The following is a 16,429-nucleotide window of genomic DNA, read 5'->3' as shown; positions in this document are numbered from 1 at the left end:
CCTTCTTCTCAAACATTTGAGTCAGCATACATTATGCCACTATACACACGGCCAAGCAATAGTTCACCTTTGTGGAAGTCAGAGACATCTCATATATTAATTAGCAAGTCTTTCAGTGATGAGTGGATGGAAACAGGTTCCATCTGCTACTCAAACACAGCCAGAGATTTCCAGGAAGGAGAATATAAAGTCAGTTACAAGGAATTTCTTACCCGATTTGTGTCCAGCCAATGAATGGACTTTGCTTTCATCTGGCACTGCAAAGAAATTAAAGAGACAAGGATCAGACCTGCTTGTATATCAGCCATTTTTTGAACAATAAATTAATATAGGTTTGTAATAAGTGAAATCTTTTACTGGCAAAGATTTGAGAAAACATTTTCCCCAGCCTGCCTGGGGCACCTCATTTCTATTGGTACATAATTTAAAGACAGTTATGAAGAAATATATGTACATTAAAACTTCTGTGAATAGGATTTCATTCTTTTAAAAAATTTCTAATACTTTCAGTTCTTTTAACTGGTCTGTTGTTTCTGTATCCGCAAAAACAGAAAAACTCAAGAATCTAGAGCTGTATAATATATAATAAAACTCTTTGAGCATGACAGCAATATATCTAATCCCCAAGGATCAGACTTCTATATCTGGACAAAATGGGGCAAAAGGGAACAAACTTACAATTCCTCCTGAAAAAAAATTTCTAAAATAGACAAAACATGAAACAATGGCATTCAAGAGATTAGACATCAGGCAACAGAGGACAGTGCCTCTTGAGAGGTGGAAAACAGGTGGGGTGACTCCCACCATTGCTCCAGCTTACTGTCTGGAGAAAGTTTCCAGGTTGCGGTGCAGGAAGGGGAACATAGGCAGAGCCCAGGGATATCCCAGCCTGAGGACATGAAGCTGGAGGTCCAGGGAAACCAAGGCAGACAGAGTTTAGGTCAGAGAATTGGAGAGAAGAGAGGTATACAGAAATCTTTCTGAGATCTGCAAAGGATCCCCTCAGGTATTTAATTAACTGTTGATGATCACATGCATGTGAGGAAACTACCGAAGACCTGGGACAAACCCGACCCAAAGGGGAAAGAGCACAGTGTCCAAAGTTTACACAAGGTTGGGAATAAAGCTCCTATTCCCAATACCCAGAGTGAAAAACTTCAAAATTCAGGGGCATCCATTAGAATAGGAAGAAGAATCCTGCTTCAGCAGTGGATAAAATTTTAGATGAACACAGCTCTGATGAAATGGATACAATTTTGAAAGCCACAAATTACCAAAGCTTATATAGGAAGAAAGAGATCATCTAATAGCCCTATAGTTTGTTTTTTAATCGATTTGTATTGAAAGTTAAAAACTTTCCCAGAAAGAAAACTCTAGACCCAGCTGATTTCCTGATGAATTCTACCAAACATTTAAGGAAGAAATAATACCAGTTCTGCAGAAATTCTTTCAGAAAATTTAGAGGAGGGAATATTTCCCAACTCATTCTATGAGGCTACCATTACCTTGATGTTAATATCAAGCAAAGACGTTATATGAAAGCTACTAACCAATATCTCTCATGAACAAAGAGGCCAAGTTCTAAATCCTTAAGCAACTCTGCATGGATTATCACTTCAATATTCAACAACAGCTGTTCAATATTCGCCATATGTCATTGTCTACATTAGTCTATAAAACTCTGGTGGCTCAAGGGTGGAAGCAAGGTGAGGGGAACTCTGCCAACAAGGAGGACCTCTTCCATTTTCCCAAATACGAGATTGGTCTCAGAGTAATAAGCTCCTCCTTCCTTTACCTACAACATTCAGTCATATTTCATCGACCCAGTTATTATACAAAAATCTTCCTAAATCTTCCCATACCCAACTAGTCCTCCTTTCCTAAGCTATTTCTTTATTTTCTAGACAAAAGCACTACAAGTTTGTGATTTTCCTGGTATTAACTGCTTAAAAATCTTGTTGGACTTTTCTTCATGTTTCCAGTTGGAGATGTCAGTCCATATGTATCAGGCTCCAAGTGTGGGCCAAATTCTGTCTTTCCCAGGTCTGAAAAAATATACAGTGGAATCTATAGTACAAATGAAAAAATATTGGAAAACAATGATGGTGACTAAAAAAATAATACTAGAAGCTAATACTGAGCATTTGTAATATACAAGTTCTACCCTATACTCTTTATAGCTATTAATTCATTTAATGCTCACAGTAACCTGTAAAGATAGCTATTATTATCTTTACAGATAAAGAAACTGCGGCACATCTTGTAAGCGGAGGAGCCACAGCTTAAACATGGCACTTTTAATCACTCTACTATATTTGTGATGAATCATAGAAGAGTTGTTATATTTTTCAGATTATTGATAACATGAATTAAATGTAAGAAAACACTTGACAAACACCCGCATGTTAGAACACTATTACCCTTTTAATTTGAATATATGTTATTAATAGAAATCTTTCTATGTTGACCAATATTAACAAGTGTTAGCTATAAATTTGTTTAACATGTTCAGAAATCTACAGTTCTAATAGGTTCAAGCTAAAATAATTCACCTCCATTACACAGATAAGAAATCATCTGAGTTAAAATCTTGACCTAGATACTTACTGGTTACCTGCAATTTATTTTAACTTTCTGTGCCTCAGTCTCATCATATATAAAATGAGGTTGATATTGCTTTCCCCGTAGGTTTAGAGTGAAGATTATTTGTATAAGTTTATGCAAAGTACTTAAAAGATCACATAGTAAGTGCTTAATAAATATTAGTTATTAGATAATTAATGATAAACTAAATAGAGTTAATTTACATTAGATGTTACAGAATAACATAATAGCTAATAATGGGACAGATGTGGATTGAATTCAAGATTTATCAGGCAAGTTACTAAGCTCCTTTAAACCTTAGTTTCCCCATGTGAAAAATGAGATAAAAACACTGTACAAGGAGTTGTGAGAACTGAATGAAATAAATGTAAAAAAGCACTTAGCACAGTTCCAGGTACATGTTTCTCAATAAATGAAAACTTTTGATAAATGGAAACCGAGAGTGGTAAAGGTTGTGAATTTAATGATGGTGGTAGTGCGTATGATTTAACTTGCCTAGGATTATAAAGGAATAGGCAGGGCACAAGGTACTTTCAATTGCTATCTCATGGATAATCCAACACCCACAGCAGGTTTTACCTCCCGGTTTACATGGCTCCCAGTTCATCTTGTAGTGGAAGAAAGGCAAAGGAAATATGGTATTCAGACTACATACATGATTTTATTTTGTGCAGTTATTCTGAAAAAGGAATTCACACAAGGGTAGGGTCTTATTTTTTGTTTTTGTCTTTTTTTTTTTTAACAGACGTAAGTTATCCCATTAAATCTAAGGCACTTTAAGTACTGCAAATTCCCTTGCCATGTTAGGTTGAACATGGTAACTTAACTTTTTGGCTGAATACTCTACTATTTTTAGTAGGAATACTAATTATTTTAATTAACAATTTGAAATTCTTTAGAATATTACCAAACTATTTCAAAAAACAGTGTAGAACATCCAAATGGGTGATGGGCATAAAAATTAGGGGTCTTTTTCCAAAATATTCACTGACACAGATGTCTATCTTGAGGACAGAAGATAAATGAATAAACATCATAGAAAATAGAGGGAACTGTAATGACTTAATTAATAGAATACATTTTACTTAAAAGGTTAAATTGGGAACAATCATCTTTTATGCACATGCTTAGTGCTGAGAAGTGATTTAAATAACAGTAGCAAATGAGAAAATGAGGTAAAATTATACATACCACCAAGCTTTTTTAAAAAATGACAAGTGTTATAATTAATACTCAACTTCTTTTATAACTCACATTACCTTAAAGCTACTATAAAGTTTCCTCTCAGGGCTGGAGCTTAAGTCTAGTCATTTCCTGCATACTGTTTAGATAGCACAGCAATTGGAACAGTAGCAATATTAATATGATACCTATGTCATTTTAAACAAAGAGCTTATTTACAAGAGGTTGAAAATGAGTGAGCCTGGTGTGGGAAAGGTCTTCCATTCCAAAATGGTAAGTAAGGTATCAAAAGTGTCAAGTAAGAGAGTGTTGATGGAGCAGGAGCCAAAATTTCTTGTTCTGGTTCTAATGACAGATTGTTTTTTCTTCCTTTCTTTCTTCTCCCCACCTCTCCCTCCCTCCCCCCGCCCCTTCCTTCCCTCTTCCCTTACCTACCTACCTACCTACCTTCCTTCCTTCCTTCCTTCCAGTTTCTAGAGGATATTATATTCCCTTTCTTATCCTCCAGTTTCCAAGGATTGGTACTATTTGCTCTTGATTACTTTAAAGAGTTATTATAGTAATTGAAGAGGTATTAGGGAAATGTTGAGTCCTTCTGAAGATGAAATTCACAGACATTTTTATTACATTCTTAGAGGGCACTGTGGACTTGTCCCTCTTGAGATTTCTCTAGATTTATTTAGATAATGGGATTTCTATTAAGCTCCTGCTTCCTGGCATTCAACTCAAGATCAATGGACACTATTTGATTTAATTACCATAAGGTTTTTCATAAGGAGGACGCTCTTTGGCTTGGACGTTTGTTAAATTCCGGGTGCGTCCTCTGGTTCAGGAACACTTGCTCAGGAAACACAGCACCCTGTGGGCCTATGTTTCCAGTTATTTTGGTTGTAGACCTTTGAAGCTAATCAAAGGTCTACCAACTACCCAACACCAGTGGAAGCTTTTTAAAAGGTGTGGATAAACGCACAGTGTCTTTTGGCTTAATTTCAACCAGGTTCATGGTTAGAGTTGAGAGAAACCATAAAGAAAGAAAATATGGGAAGAAAATCTGTGAAAAATATGGTACTCCGAGAACTTATTAGTGGCAGACATTAAAGTGCATATGCTACTTACATATATTGGCTTCCTGGTAGGATATATTTATATTAATATAGTGATCACTTAAAGTGTTTTATTCTTTTGTCAAGCCTTCTTATACTCTTCAAATGCATTCTCACTGGGAGAAAATAATCCCCTGGCTTATTGATAGCATTTGATATGAATTTTGTAAGTGACTATTAGGGACTGCACTTGCTTAATAAAACTTTGCAGAACAGTGGCAGATTTGGCGAGTTAATGGGCCCCATAGGCTCTTATGCTGACAGAAGACGGTATATTGCTAACATGCACAAATCTCTTTAGATAAAAATTGCCACCAGCTACAGTTATTCTTTTTGAGAATGCCAACACTATGTCACGAATGGGGAATATGCAAATGTGTTCAGATTCCCACTACTTCATATTGAGATACTTTGATGCAAAGCAGAATTCTAAAACATGATGCAATGCTGGTCTTTCACACAGACAGCTCTATCTCATTTAACTTTTGACTTCCCTGTCTTTGGCATAATAGAGACTGCACTTTTGAAGATGATGATTGGCACAATAAAAATCTATCTTCTAATGAGGCCATAAACACTTCTCTTTGGATAGTTTACTAGGAAACTAAATATCAAAGAATTCCTTAACGGTTAATAAACTTGTTTCTAAAAGTTGTTCCTTCAAAATTAAAAAAAAAATTGATGTAGTTGACAATATAAAGAATCAATTTTCTTCTCTTTTAGCAGATCAGTTTCCGTGCCACTGATTGATTTCCAGAATTTGTAAGGAACACAAACCTGTTTCAAGTTGTAAATTAAGTTCCTTTCTTAGCAACCATGAACTATTACTGCATTAATTTATAGTGTTTTCTTATGTCAATGACTATTTGGCATACTGCTTCTCCTTAGGGAGACTTTTTGAGTTTTCAGTGCTATAAATTCTTATGTGTTGAAAAATTCTTCCATCTCTTGGAAAAAAGTGAAATACAAAAACAAAATAAGGCTTTTGCTGAAAAAGGGGCTAGGCGATCAGTACAATATAATGACATAAATGTTTATCTCACCATCTCCCCCAAAGCACCCTGTTCATCCCCGGATGTGTTGGTGCTCTGACAATACGCTAATCAGAACACAACAGCTGAAGTTTTCTTCTAATGTTATAGAGCATCTTCCAGCCAGGCTGCCACAGGACAAAAATGAGGGACCCATTCCCTCATCATTATCCAACTATTCATATGTTCACAGCTTTTCAGTGAGCTCCTCAGAATTCTTTTTTTTTTTTTGCCCACGCAGCATGCAGAATCTTAGTTCCCCGACCAGAGATCGAACCTGGGCCCCTTGCAGTGGAAGCACAGAGTCCTAACCACTAGACCGCCAGGGAATTTCCTTTCTTTCTCCATGAATCTTAGGAGAGCTTCAATCTAAAGTTAGGAAAATCCAATACTTTCCTTATGTTCTTATACTATTGTCTTTATCTCATTAAAGAGCATTGGAAAACCCAAAACATGCCTTCATAAATTCATCGATTCATTTGTCTTGAACCTACTCAATAAGCGCTTTCTTTCTGAAAAGAATCAGACACTCAAGCCTGGGGTTTAATGAGGAGATACAAATAAATAATGTATTGATACAATGTAATGTAATAAATAGCATAATAAAGGAAGAAGGATATGTGTTAGGGATATAGTAGACAGTCACACAGACACGAGGATTCACAAAAATAATAAAGGTTTTCGGTGACTGAGTACTTGAACCAATACACCTGGGACCCTTTCTGTTCATGGCAAGGGAGCAGCATGATAAGAGTGAAAGAGCTCCAGCTTTGCTGTTAAAGGGACCTGGATTCTGATACTAATTACATGTGTGACCATGGACTAATTATTTAGTCTTTTACAATCTTACTGAACTTATTTGTAAAATGTAGATAATGCCCCCTACCACAGAGTATGAGACAACCTAGAGGATATAAAAACTTATCTTGGAATCTAGCAGAAGCAAGTGCTTAAAGATGGACTATACCTGCCTTTCACACACCACCACCTCTGTTAGGTGCTCTGCACTCTATCACATCATAAGTATGTTTTTGAACAGGCCGTGCAACTTCATGCATCTGTACAATATTATATGCATAGCACATGGAATTTCTTCTGACTTACAATGAAAATTCATCCATTCTCCTGCTAGGCAAACATGCTTTAAGACCCCATTCAAATGTCATCTTCTCCAGGTCATCTTCCCATGTCTCCAGGCTGAGCTTCAGGACCAAAGTAATTTGCAAATATCTCAATTATTTGTGTATGGGTCTGTTTCACATTAAACATGAGTACCTTAAGGAAGGGATATGTCTTGTTTTTCCTTGTTAGCCTGGAATCATGCCCACCCCCTCGTAGGTACTCATTAATGTTTGCTGAGTGAATGAATGCAACATTTGTATGAGTAAAGAAAGGAAGCAGCAATTTGGATATGTCCATTCAGCAAAATGTTCTAGACCAATGAATGTGAAATATATATTCATCGTGGTATACATTTGGTTCTATGAATGTTGTAACAAAAATGTGTATAAACCTAGTAAAATTCTTGTGGTGTAATTTGCAGACACGCTCTTGGCAAGGAAAGGGTGACTGGAAGAAGGTGACTGGAATTCGAACCTGGGATAGGTCTAAATAAAGACCACAACATGGTAGAACTGTTTGTTATAAACTCACATATTTTGAGTAGTGAACTGTAGAAAAAAATATAATTGGTAGTCTAGTCACAACTCACTGTGTATCTCTAATAAGTAGGTTATTAGTGTTTATGAATTTACTTTTGGGCTTGCTGGCACTCTTCTCACTGTTGTTCCCCACATGGTAATGACACTCGAAAGAGCAACTCATTCTGTGTACAGAAAATATCACATTACATTAACAACAATACTGAATACTTGGTACAGAGGGTACTCCTTTCAGTACACAAATGTTATGAGTTTTCAAAGCTGTAAATAGAGTAAATAGATGTCTTTTTGTTACATCACAATTTCAGACAAAAACAAAAAGAAAACCCACTAACTTTAAAAACTGCTTCTACAAAGTATTGAAACACTAAAATATTTATAACATATGTGTAAGATATAATGGACAAAAATAAAGCAAACACTGTGTATCAGCCAATGGGTTTGAGAAAAGAATATTAGTTTATTCAATTTCATTCCTTTCCCTCCTTACTCAGAGGTAACCACAATCCTGAATTTTGTACTGTATCATTTTCTTGCTTTTCTTTAAAATTTTACCACAAATTTGTCCCCAAATAACATTCTTTAAATCTGTATCTTTCATTAAATGATATTGGATTTTGTCACATACTTTTCTGTGTATACTGATGTGATCATACAATTTTTATTTTTCAGTCTGTTAATATGTGACTTACAAATGTTTGATTGATTTCAAATTTTAAACCAACTTTGCATTCCCAGGACAAACTCTACTTGGTCATAATCTTTTTTATACATTGTTGAGTTCAACTTGCTAAATTTTTAAAAAGAATTTTATACCAAATTATGAAGAATGTCAATCTAAAGTTTTCTCTCTTCTATATCCTTGTCTGGCTTTGGTATCATAGAAATGCCAGCTTCATAGAATGAGTTGGGGAAGCATTCCCTCCTCTTTATTTATCTGGAAGTGTTTCTGTAGAATTCCTATTATTTCCTCCTACAGAATTCACCAATAAAGCCATTTGGACCTAGAGTTTTCTTTGTGGGAAAGTATTTCACTATAATTCAATTTCTTTAATAGCTATAGGGATATTCAGACTATTTCCCCTTGTATGAGTTTGTTTGTCTCTTACAAGTTTTGTCCATTTAAGTTGTCAAATTTATTGTTCATGATAGTGCCTTAAAATTATTTTAATATTTGTAGAATTTATATTGATGTCCCCTCTCTCAATCCTAACAATGTTCATGTATCTTGTCTAATTTTATTTTGATCAGTCTGGTTAATGATTTATCATTTTTATTGACCTTCTTAAAAAACTAGATCTTAATTTAATTTCTCAAATTTTTTCTATTGATTTGTATTCTGTTTTTTATTATTTCCCTTCTAATGATTAATTTGGGTTCAATTTTATTGAACCCTCTTTATTTTCTTAACATGAAAGCTGGCTGAGGTTGTTGATTTGAGAACTTTCTCCTTTTTCTAATATAGTTTAATTCTATAAATTATTCTCTTACTGGCATCCCACAATGTTTTTGAATCACACAAATGTTGATATATAGTGTTTTCATTTTCATTCAATTCAAATACTTTCTGATTTCCCTCTTAGTATTTTCTTGATCCATGTGTTATTGAGTTCTTTATTTTCCAAATATTTGTAGGTTTGCCAGCGTTCTGTTTTTGAATTTCATTTTAATTCCACTGTAGTGGGGGAGTATAAGTTGTATGACCTGAATTCTTTAAACATTTTTTTGTGTGCTCAGGAATTCATTGAGATACTTGGATCTGGCTTTCTAGATTTCATTAAATTTGGAAAATTTGTGGCCATTATTTCTTCATATATTTTTTCTCTGTTCACCCTTCCCTCTCATTTGAGGAATCCAATCACACATACTTTAGAACACCTTGAAGCTGCTCCTCAGTTCACTGTTCTTTGCTCATTTCTGTATGTCTTTTTTCTTCCTGTGTTTCAGTTTGTATAGTTCTACTGCTATGTATTCACATTCACTTATCTTGTGTTCTGCTATTGTCTAATCTGCTATTAATTCCATCCAGTGTATTTTTCATCTCAGACATAAAACTTTTCATTTCCAGAGGACAGATTTTTTTATATCTTCCATACCTCCACTTAACATGTTTAATTTTCTTCTAGGCTTTTGAATATATGGAATACAAACATAATAATTTTTTAATGTGTTTGTCTGCTAATTCTAACATCTGTATCATATCTAGTTTTAATGATTGATTTTTCTCATTATGTGTCATATTTCCATACTTCTTGGCAAGCATGATAACATTTATTGGGTGCTAGATACTGTGAATTTTACCCCTGTTGGGTGCTCGGTATTTTTATATTCTTATAAATATTTTTTCTCTCTTCGGGATATAGTTGAGTTACTTAAAAAGATTTAATCCTTTTGGGTTTTGCTTTTAAGATGTGTTAGTCAGGACTACAGCAGCATTTACCCTAGGCTGATGATGCCCTACTGCAGAAGAAGTGCCTTTATGCATACCTTAGCCAATGTCCTGTGGATTTTAAGGTTTTCGCAATCTTGTTGGTGGGAACAGCTACCATTCCTGGTCCTGTGTGAGCTCTGGGTACTGTTTCCTGGATCCTTTTTGGGACTTATTTTCTCAGCCTTGGTAGTTTCCTCACATACATGCTCTGATCAGTGCTCTGTGTATAACACCCAAGAGAGATTCTCTATATAGTTCTGGAGTTCACTCTCTATGCAGATCTCTCTTCTCTGGTACTCTCCAAACTCTAACCATCTTGCTTTCCCTGGAGTCTTAGCCCTATCTCCTTAATTCAGGTATTGAAAAATGTAATGTGAATCTTGTAACAAGTTTCACAATATGGTACTATTTAATTTCTCTGAAATAAGTTGCAAGACAATTCCAATATTTAATAAATTAAAATATCTTGTCCTTACAACCACAGCTTCCTAAATCACAGACCAGTGGCCCTAAGACTACTTGAGTAACTATAACCCAAAGTGTAATGGGGAGAACACTGAGCTAAGAATGTGATCAGTGACTGAGGATATTCTTTGAAAGTCTCATTACCTGCTTGCCTCCTACATAAGGATATGATGAAATCAATTCTGAGAATAAGCAATTAAAAAATCTGTTTGGAATACAGGACCACAAAGAGAATGCAGCTAAGCTGGTGGACTGAAAGGAGACCATGTCTAGGCCCAGGGCTATTCCCCTGTCCTGACAGCACACATGCTACCTTCATGAGCAAGTCACATGACTTTCTTCCAGGTGTCCTCATAACCAGACCCAAGGCTTCTTCCATCCCATGACTGAACTTTGGCAAATGCCTCCAACTTGCTCTTGACCTCCCTCCACCTGCTCAACTCTACATCTTATTTACCATATTCCGATTAATCTATGCTAAATATCACTTTCATCATTTCTCTAACCTACTCAAAAACCTTCACTAAATTCACCTGCTTAGAAAATAGTTTCCTTAGTCTTTTATTTAAGGTTTGAACCCTTTTTACCTTTCTCCCTATATTTTCCTCTATTTACCTGTTATTGAAGTCATTTACAGTGATTTCTTGTTTCTTCCTATTTGTCTTTATCCTTAATAGAAATGCCTCAAACCTCTCATATAAAACTACTATATTTCTCCTGGGCCCAGCTCTCCACTATAACCTCCTCTTTGTAGAATACTCTATTTCTGTCTCCCCCAGAACACTGTAGGTTTGCCTCCAAGCAAATGTACCACTTTTTATCCTGTGTTATGTTGATTTGTGGGCAACTTCAGTGAAGGCAAAGATAGTATTTTATTCATCTTCACATCATAAACAGTTACAGATTACAAAGGTCCTCTGGTTAGTTGTATGAAGTCTCTCTCTCTCTTTTTTTAAATCTACAACAGGGAAAAGACCACTGTGTGAGATCCCTCCCAGGAAACTTCTTTCTCAGTGAATTCTTTGGATCTACCCAAGGGTTGGACTATTTCCAGTACTTAGACTATGAAAACTCTCATGTTTCCTAGGCCCTTGGTAAGTATTTCCGTTATCAGCAAGAAATCAATATTGATTAAACCATGGGGAAAAAAGGGCAGAGGCTACCCTATAAGTCACACAACAAATGGCCATTATTCACTACTAACCAGTGAAACAACACATCTCTCATCCCACTATTTACAATGTATATTTCCATACAGTGAGTCTCTCTTTAACAGGGATAAGGAGGAAGGAAACTAAAACTTACTACCGACTTACACGTGTCACAAATCGTGCTAAGCATTTTAATATACGTTATCCCATTGAATCCTCACAAAAGCTCTATTACCTTCACTTTACAGAGGAGGGAGCTGAGCCTCAGAAGTGTTGTGCCATTAAGTTAGCAAGTGGGATAGCTGGGAACTGAAGAGTTCCCAACTTCGAAGTATACATTCCTTCTACTATGTGAGTCCAAGTGGTAGGATTTTGCTAATAGCTTTACCATCAAGAACTATACATTTCACTAGTCACCACTACCTCCTAAAGTAGAATTTCATAACCATGTGAAAGGGCAAACGGTGTCTCTTAAAAATGGTTGTTGATGCTCTCAGAAGTAAGAAATAGGGTTGTCATAAGTTGTTTTGAGCCTCGTACACCTGGAAATTGTTACCAAGGGGAGGCACTGACTATTGTTCAGACGATGTCAGAGCAGGGGAGAAAGAGAAAAATCAAAGTGACATCACAGAGAATTTACTGCTCGAACATAGGAATGAAGCAACAGAGAGAACCACAAATGAATCCAGTGTGCGGTCTTGGGACTGAGGGCCACCATTATTAGAAGTTAGAGGGAAAAAAATGGTGTAGGATCAGGTCAATAGTCTCGACAGAGTAGAAGCTGCATGGCGTGCCTGGGGACTCACATCTCTCTTTTTCATCCCCTGCCAACTTTTTGATGCAACCTAAGACAGTATTAGATTTTGGCAGCCAAACTGGCCTATTGTTGGCTCGTCAAGCGTACAGTCAATGAAAATCCTGAAGTCCTTTTTATATTAACTGCTGTTAAGCCAGGTCTCTGTCCAACAAATATCCGTGGAGATCCAGTGCTATGCCAGTCATCATGCTGGGCACGGGGATTGTGGAAGTGAATGAGACAGTCTCGAGCCGTGCACCAGCAGTGTTTCTATCACACAACTAACCACAAATAGTGAGAGGACTATTAGCAAACCTTCCTGATCAAAGCTACCCTCAGCTCTTCACTTTGACAGATGTAATAAGCCCCTGCCTCATCTTTGGGATTCTGCACTTACTCCTTATAGTCTACTTTCCGCACAGGCACTACCGTAATCCTTTTAAAACAAAAAACAAAACAAATATCTTATCGTGACAGTCTCGTGACTCAAAGCCTACCAATAGCTTCCAATCACATTTAGGAGAAAATCTAAAAACTTACTAGAGTCTCCAAGCCCTGGTTCCTGGGGGCCTTTCCAACTTGTTCTGCATGGCTCTCCCCTTGCTCAGCGTACTTCACCCATCCTGGACTCATTGCAGTCCCCCAAACATGCCAAGTACGACCCCCTTTAGGGCTTTGGGACACGCTCTTCCCCCACATAGTTCATGGCTCGCCTTCATTCACATCTTCACAGATATCAGATCATCACAGAGGTCCTGCCGGACCACCTTACCTAAAGTAAGGACTTCCACCCCCAAGTCTGTTACTATCTCCTCCTCCTGCTTCATTTTTCTACAAAGCATTCATCACTGACATCTTCCTCCATTAGAACATAAGCTCCATATGGATGTGGGCTTTGCTTTGTTCACCGTTTTGTCTCCAGGGTCTAGAACAGTGCCTGGTACATGCTAGGTACTCAATAAATATGTTGAATGAAACAAGGATGCTCAGGGAACTGGGAAAATAGGTAATGCAGAGACTAGACCTAGTTTATGGATTGGGCCTTCCTGATGGCTTTAAGTTGAGACCTGGAGATGTAGAGGGAAGGGTGAAGCTGATTTTTGGACAGAGGAAACATGACAGCCCCAAAACAGGTCCCACACACAGAACCTAAAAATCCTTTGTACAGTAGAAGTGCTCAGCATGAGCGCGTGACTGGCGAGAGACCGAATGGGGGAGAAAGAAACGGGTCAGTCACAGAGAATCTCAAAAGTCACATTAATGAGTTTTGTCTTTATCCTCAAGGCAATGGGACACTGTTAAGGGATTTTCAGCAAGAAAGTGACATGATCGGATTTATGTTTTAAAAAGATCACCCAGGCTGCAGCGTGGAAAATGAACTGGATGGGAGTAAGACAGGAGGCAGTTGCTTCTTTTTTTTTTTTTTTTTTGAACCCAAGTACAGGAATTTACATTTATCCCTATTAAATTTAATCTTCTGAATTGCAGCTCATCAGTTCTCCCTGTTGAGATCTTTTTAAATCCCTATTCTGTCATCCATGCACTAGCTAACCCACCAAACTGTGTGTCACTTATACATTTGACAAGTCGGCCTGCTACACCAGAGTAATGCGCAGGGCTTATGTTACTGAACACCATCCCTGCTCTCTTCAGGGGCTTGTGGGATGCCTGGCTGGGTAACAACACACTCTCCCATCACGAGGCAGTACCTCTTGTAAAGTTAACTGGCCATCCCAGAACTATAACCCTCAAGATCTAGTAACCCGAGCTACCCAGGATTTTCATGTGCATTTCCCCCAGACCTTATGGACTTCATACTAAGACAGCAACTCAGTTTATTCTTGCATGAATTAATTTTGGCACCTGGCTTCTGGCTGGGAACTGTATAGGTGCTTCTGTTCCTGACTACAATAAGTGCTTTCAAAAGATTTCTGTTCTGGCATGAACTGAAATATGTAATAGTGTCTCTATTTCTGCCCAGACTCTACTAACATCTGTTTAATATGCAAACTGTCCAAGGCTACTAGTATGTAATAGATTTTGAAAAGTTGTCATCCAGACTCACTGTTTATTAGAGGATATTAATTTGGGGGTTCATGTGCTGTCTCTCCAATTCAGAGGATACAACCGTTCACTTAAAAAGGATCACAAAGTTCTGCACACACTAGTGAAATGATCTGGTAATTTATACTGATCTATTAGGTGAGCTCATTTAAATCAGGCTCCTTTTTGCAGAACGGGTGGTGACACATACATATTAAATATCCACTATTTTTTGGGAAGGTATTGAGGTATATTAAGGATCCTGAACAAGGTTGAACTAATAGAAAACATTACTGGGAAAAAGAGAAAGTTGCTAGACCCAGACTCCAAAGTGACTTCACAGGAAGCGATTTTTTAATCTCTTTTCCTTAGACCAGGGGTTTCTTTGGAGGCCTCAGAAGCTACCAACCAAGGAAGGGAAAAAGGAAAAGCAGTGGGCTGCATCATCCCCTCCTTTCTGCTGCCCCCCAGTTCTTACATTAAATACAGTTTCCTGTCATAAAAGTTTGAAAGATATTCAGAAAAATTGACTTAAAATTATTTGGGTATGAATTTCTCATTTAGTAAGAATTGACTGACTTTTTAATTAATCTTTGTGAATACCTAGAAATTCCTGTCAGCTGGGGAAAAAAAGCCCAAAATATAAATGTAATGTACTGATATTTTAAAATAAATTTTAAATGTAACAATTAATAAAACTGGCATAATTATACATTTCAGAACTAGTCATTTATTAATTTCAAATTTCTGGCTTTATTCTCATAGTTTGGAGCCAGTAATTTTTTCATGTCTCGGATACTTTGGTAGGTCCTTGTAAAGCACATAGGCTCTAAGCCTTGTGCCTAGAATGACTGATAGGAAAAAAACAAAATCATTGCCTGCTTCAACCAGAGGAACTGATTCAACAGTTCAGGACATGAAAATATAAACTTAAAAATCATAGCTTTAGGATCATTAAGAAGAAAAAAAATAATGATTTGCTGATGTTGCATATGGGCATCTCCTTTCTATATGTTGTGCCTTCACTAGATTTTCCAGCTTGAAAATGGCACCTTCATTTTCCCAAGCAACTCTCCTCATCCTCTGCTCCTGCCTCAATATATAATTGGTCAAGCTTGACTTTGACCATAGGTAGGGAATCAGGTCAATGCTCTCTTACTGCTTTTCTACCCATTCTATAATTCTATCAAAATACGATTGGAATAGTAGTCTCTAAAGACTAAGATCTAAGAGAACTCTCAACTTCTGCCAGCTCACATGAGGCTTTCTTTGCATTTCTGTATATAAGCAGTGACCAGAAGCATACAGCCTTACAGGGTAGCTATGGCATACACTGTAGGCTGGCTGACCCAATGTCACCAACAACTTCGTTCTCCCCAGCTACCTTCTGGCTACAAGGAATGTGACATGTCATTGCCTGGACAATAAGCTAAAAGTGCAAGTTTTCAGGGCAGCACTTCTTAGACAATATTGGATACCCTGATATCAAGGGAAAAAGGTGGCACACCCTTTTGCCTTCTCCCCGTCCACCACTTTTTTTTTTTTTTTTTTTGCCTGGAACATGGATATGACTTCTGAAGATATAGCAACCATCTGGACACTGCAGTAACAAATATGAGGACAAAGGCCAAAAAATCAAGAATGACAGAATAGAAAAAGAGAAGGAGCCTAGGTCTCTGATGGCTTCCCTGGGACACTGAATTGGCCCTATCCGGACTTCATGTAATATATGACAAAAAAAGCTGTTTATTACACCACTGCTGGTAGAGTTCTCTGAGAGTTGCAGTGGAACGTGCTCCTATTTAATACCATTTTAACTGGTAGGGAGTAGCTTTTTGTGTCGACCCCAAATCTGTTAACAGACATCTCATCATTCTGCCCATAAATATTCTTCTCCTCTTTCAGATGACAGTCCTCATTGATGGGAGGTCAACCAATACACCCTGCTCCCTCTTCGCCCTT

The 16,429-nt window shown here is 37.2% G+C and overlaps 1 protein-coding gene across 5 annotated transcripts in view; it reads right to left on the bottom strand.

The window, feature by feature from the left end:
* Window positions 1-16,429, bottom strand: part of PARD3B (par-3 family cell polarity regulator beta) — a 1,041,978-nt gene that overhangs the window by 386,304 nt on the left and 639,245 nt on the right. For all 5 annotated transcript variants that reach the window (XM_082466955.1, XM_082466956.1, XM_082466959.1 and 2 more), the window contains one exon: window positions 213-257. In XM_082466955.1, coding sequence (XP_082323081.1) covers window positions 213-257 — 45 coding nt within the window. The remainder of the gene's footprint in view (window positions 1-212; window positions 258-16,429) is intronic.

The sequence above is a fragment of the Balaenoptera physalus genome, assembly GCF_965194825.1.
Source record: "Balaenoptera physalus genome assembly, chromosome: 6".
NCBI lineage: Eukaryota > Metazoa > Chordata > Mammalia > Artiodactyla > Balaenopteridae > Balaenoptera > Balaenoptera physalus.
Note: the sequence above shows the minus strand (reverse complement) of the source record. Positions and strands in the feature narration are given on the sequence as shown.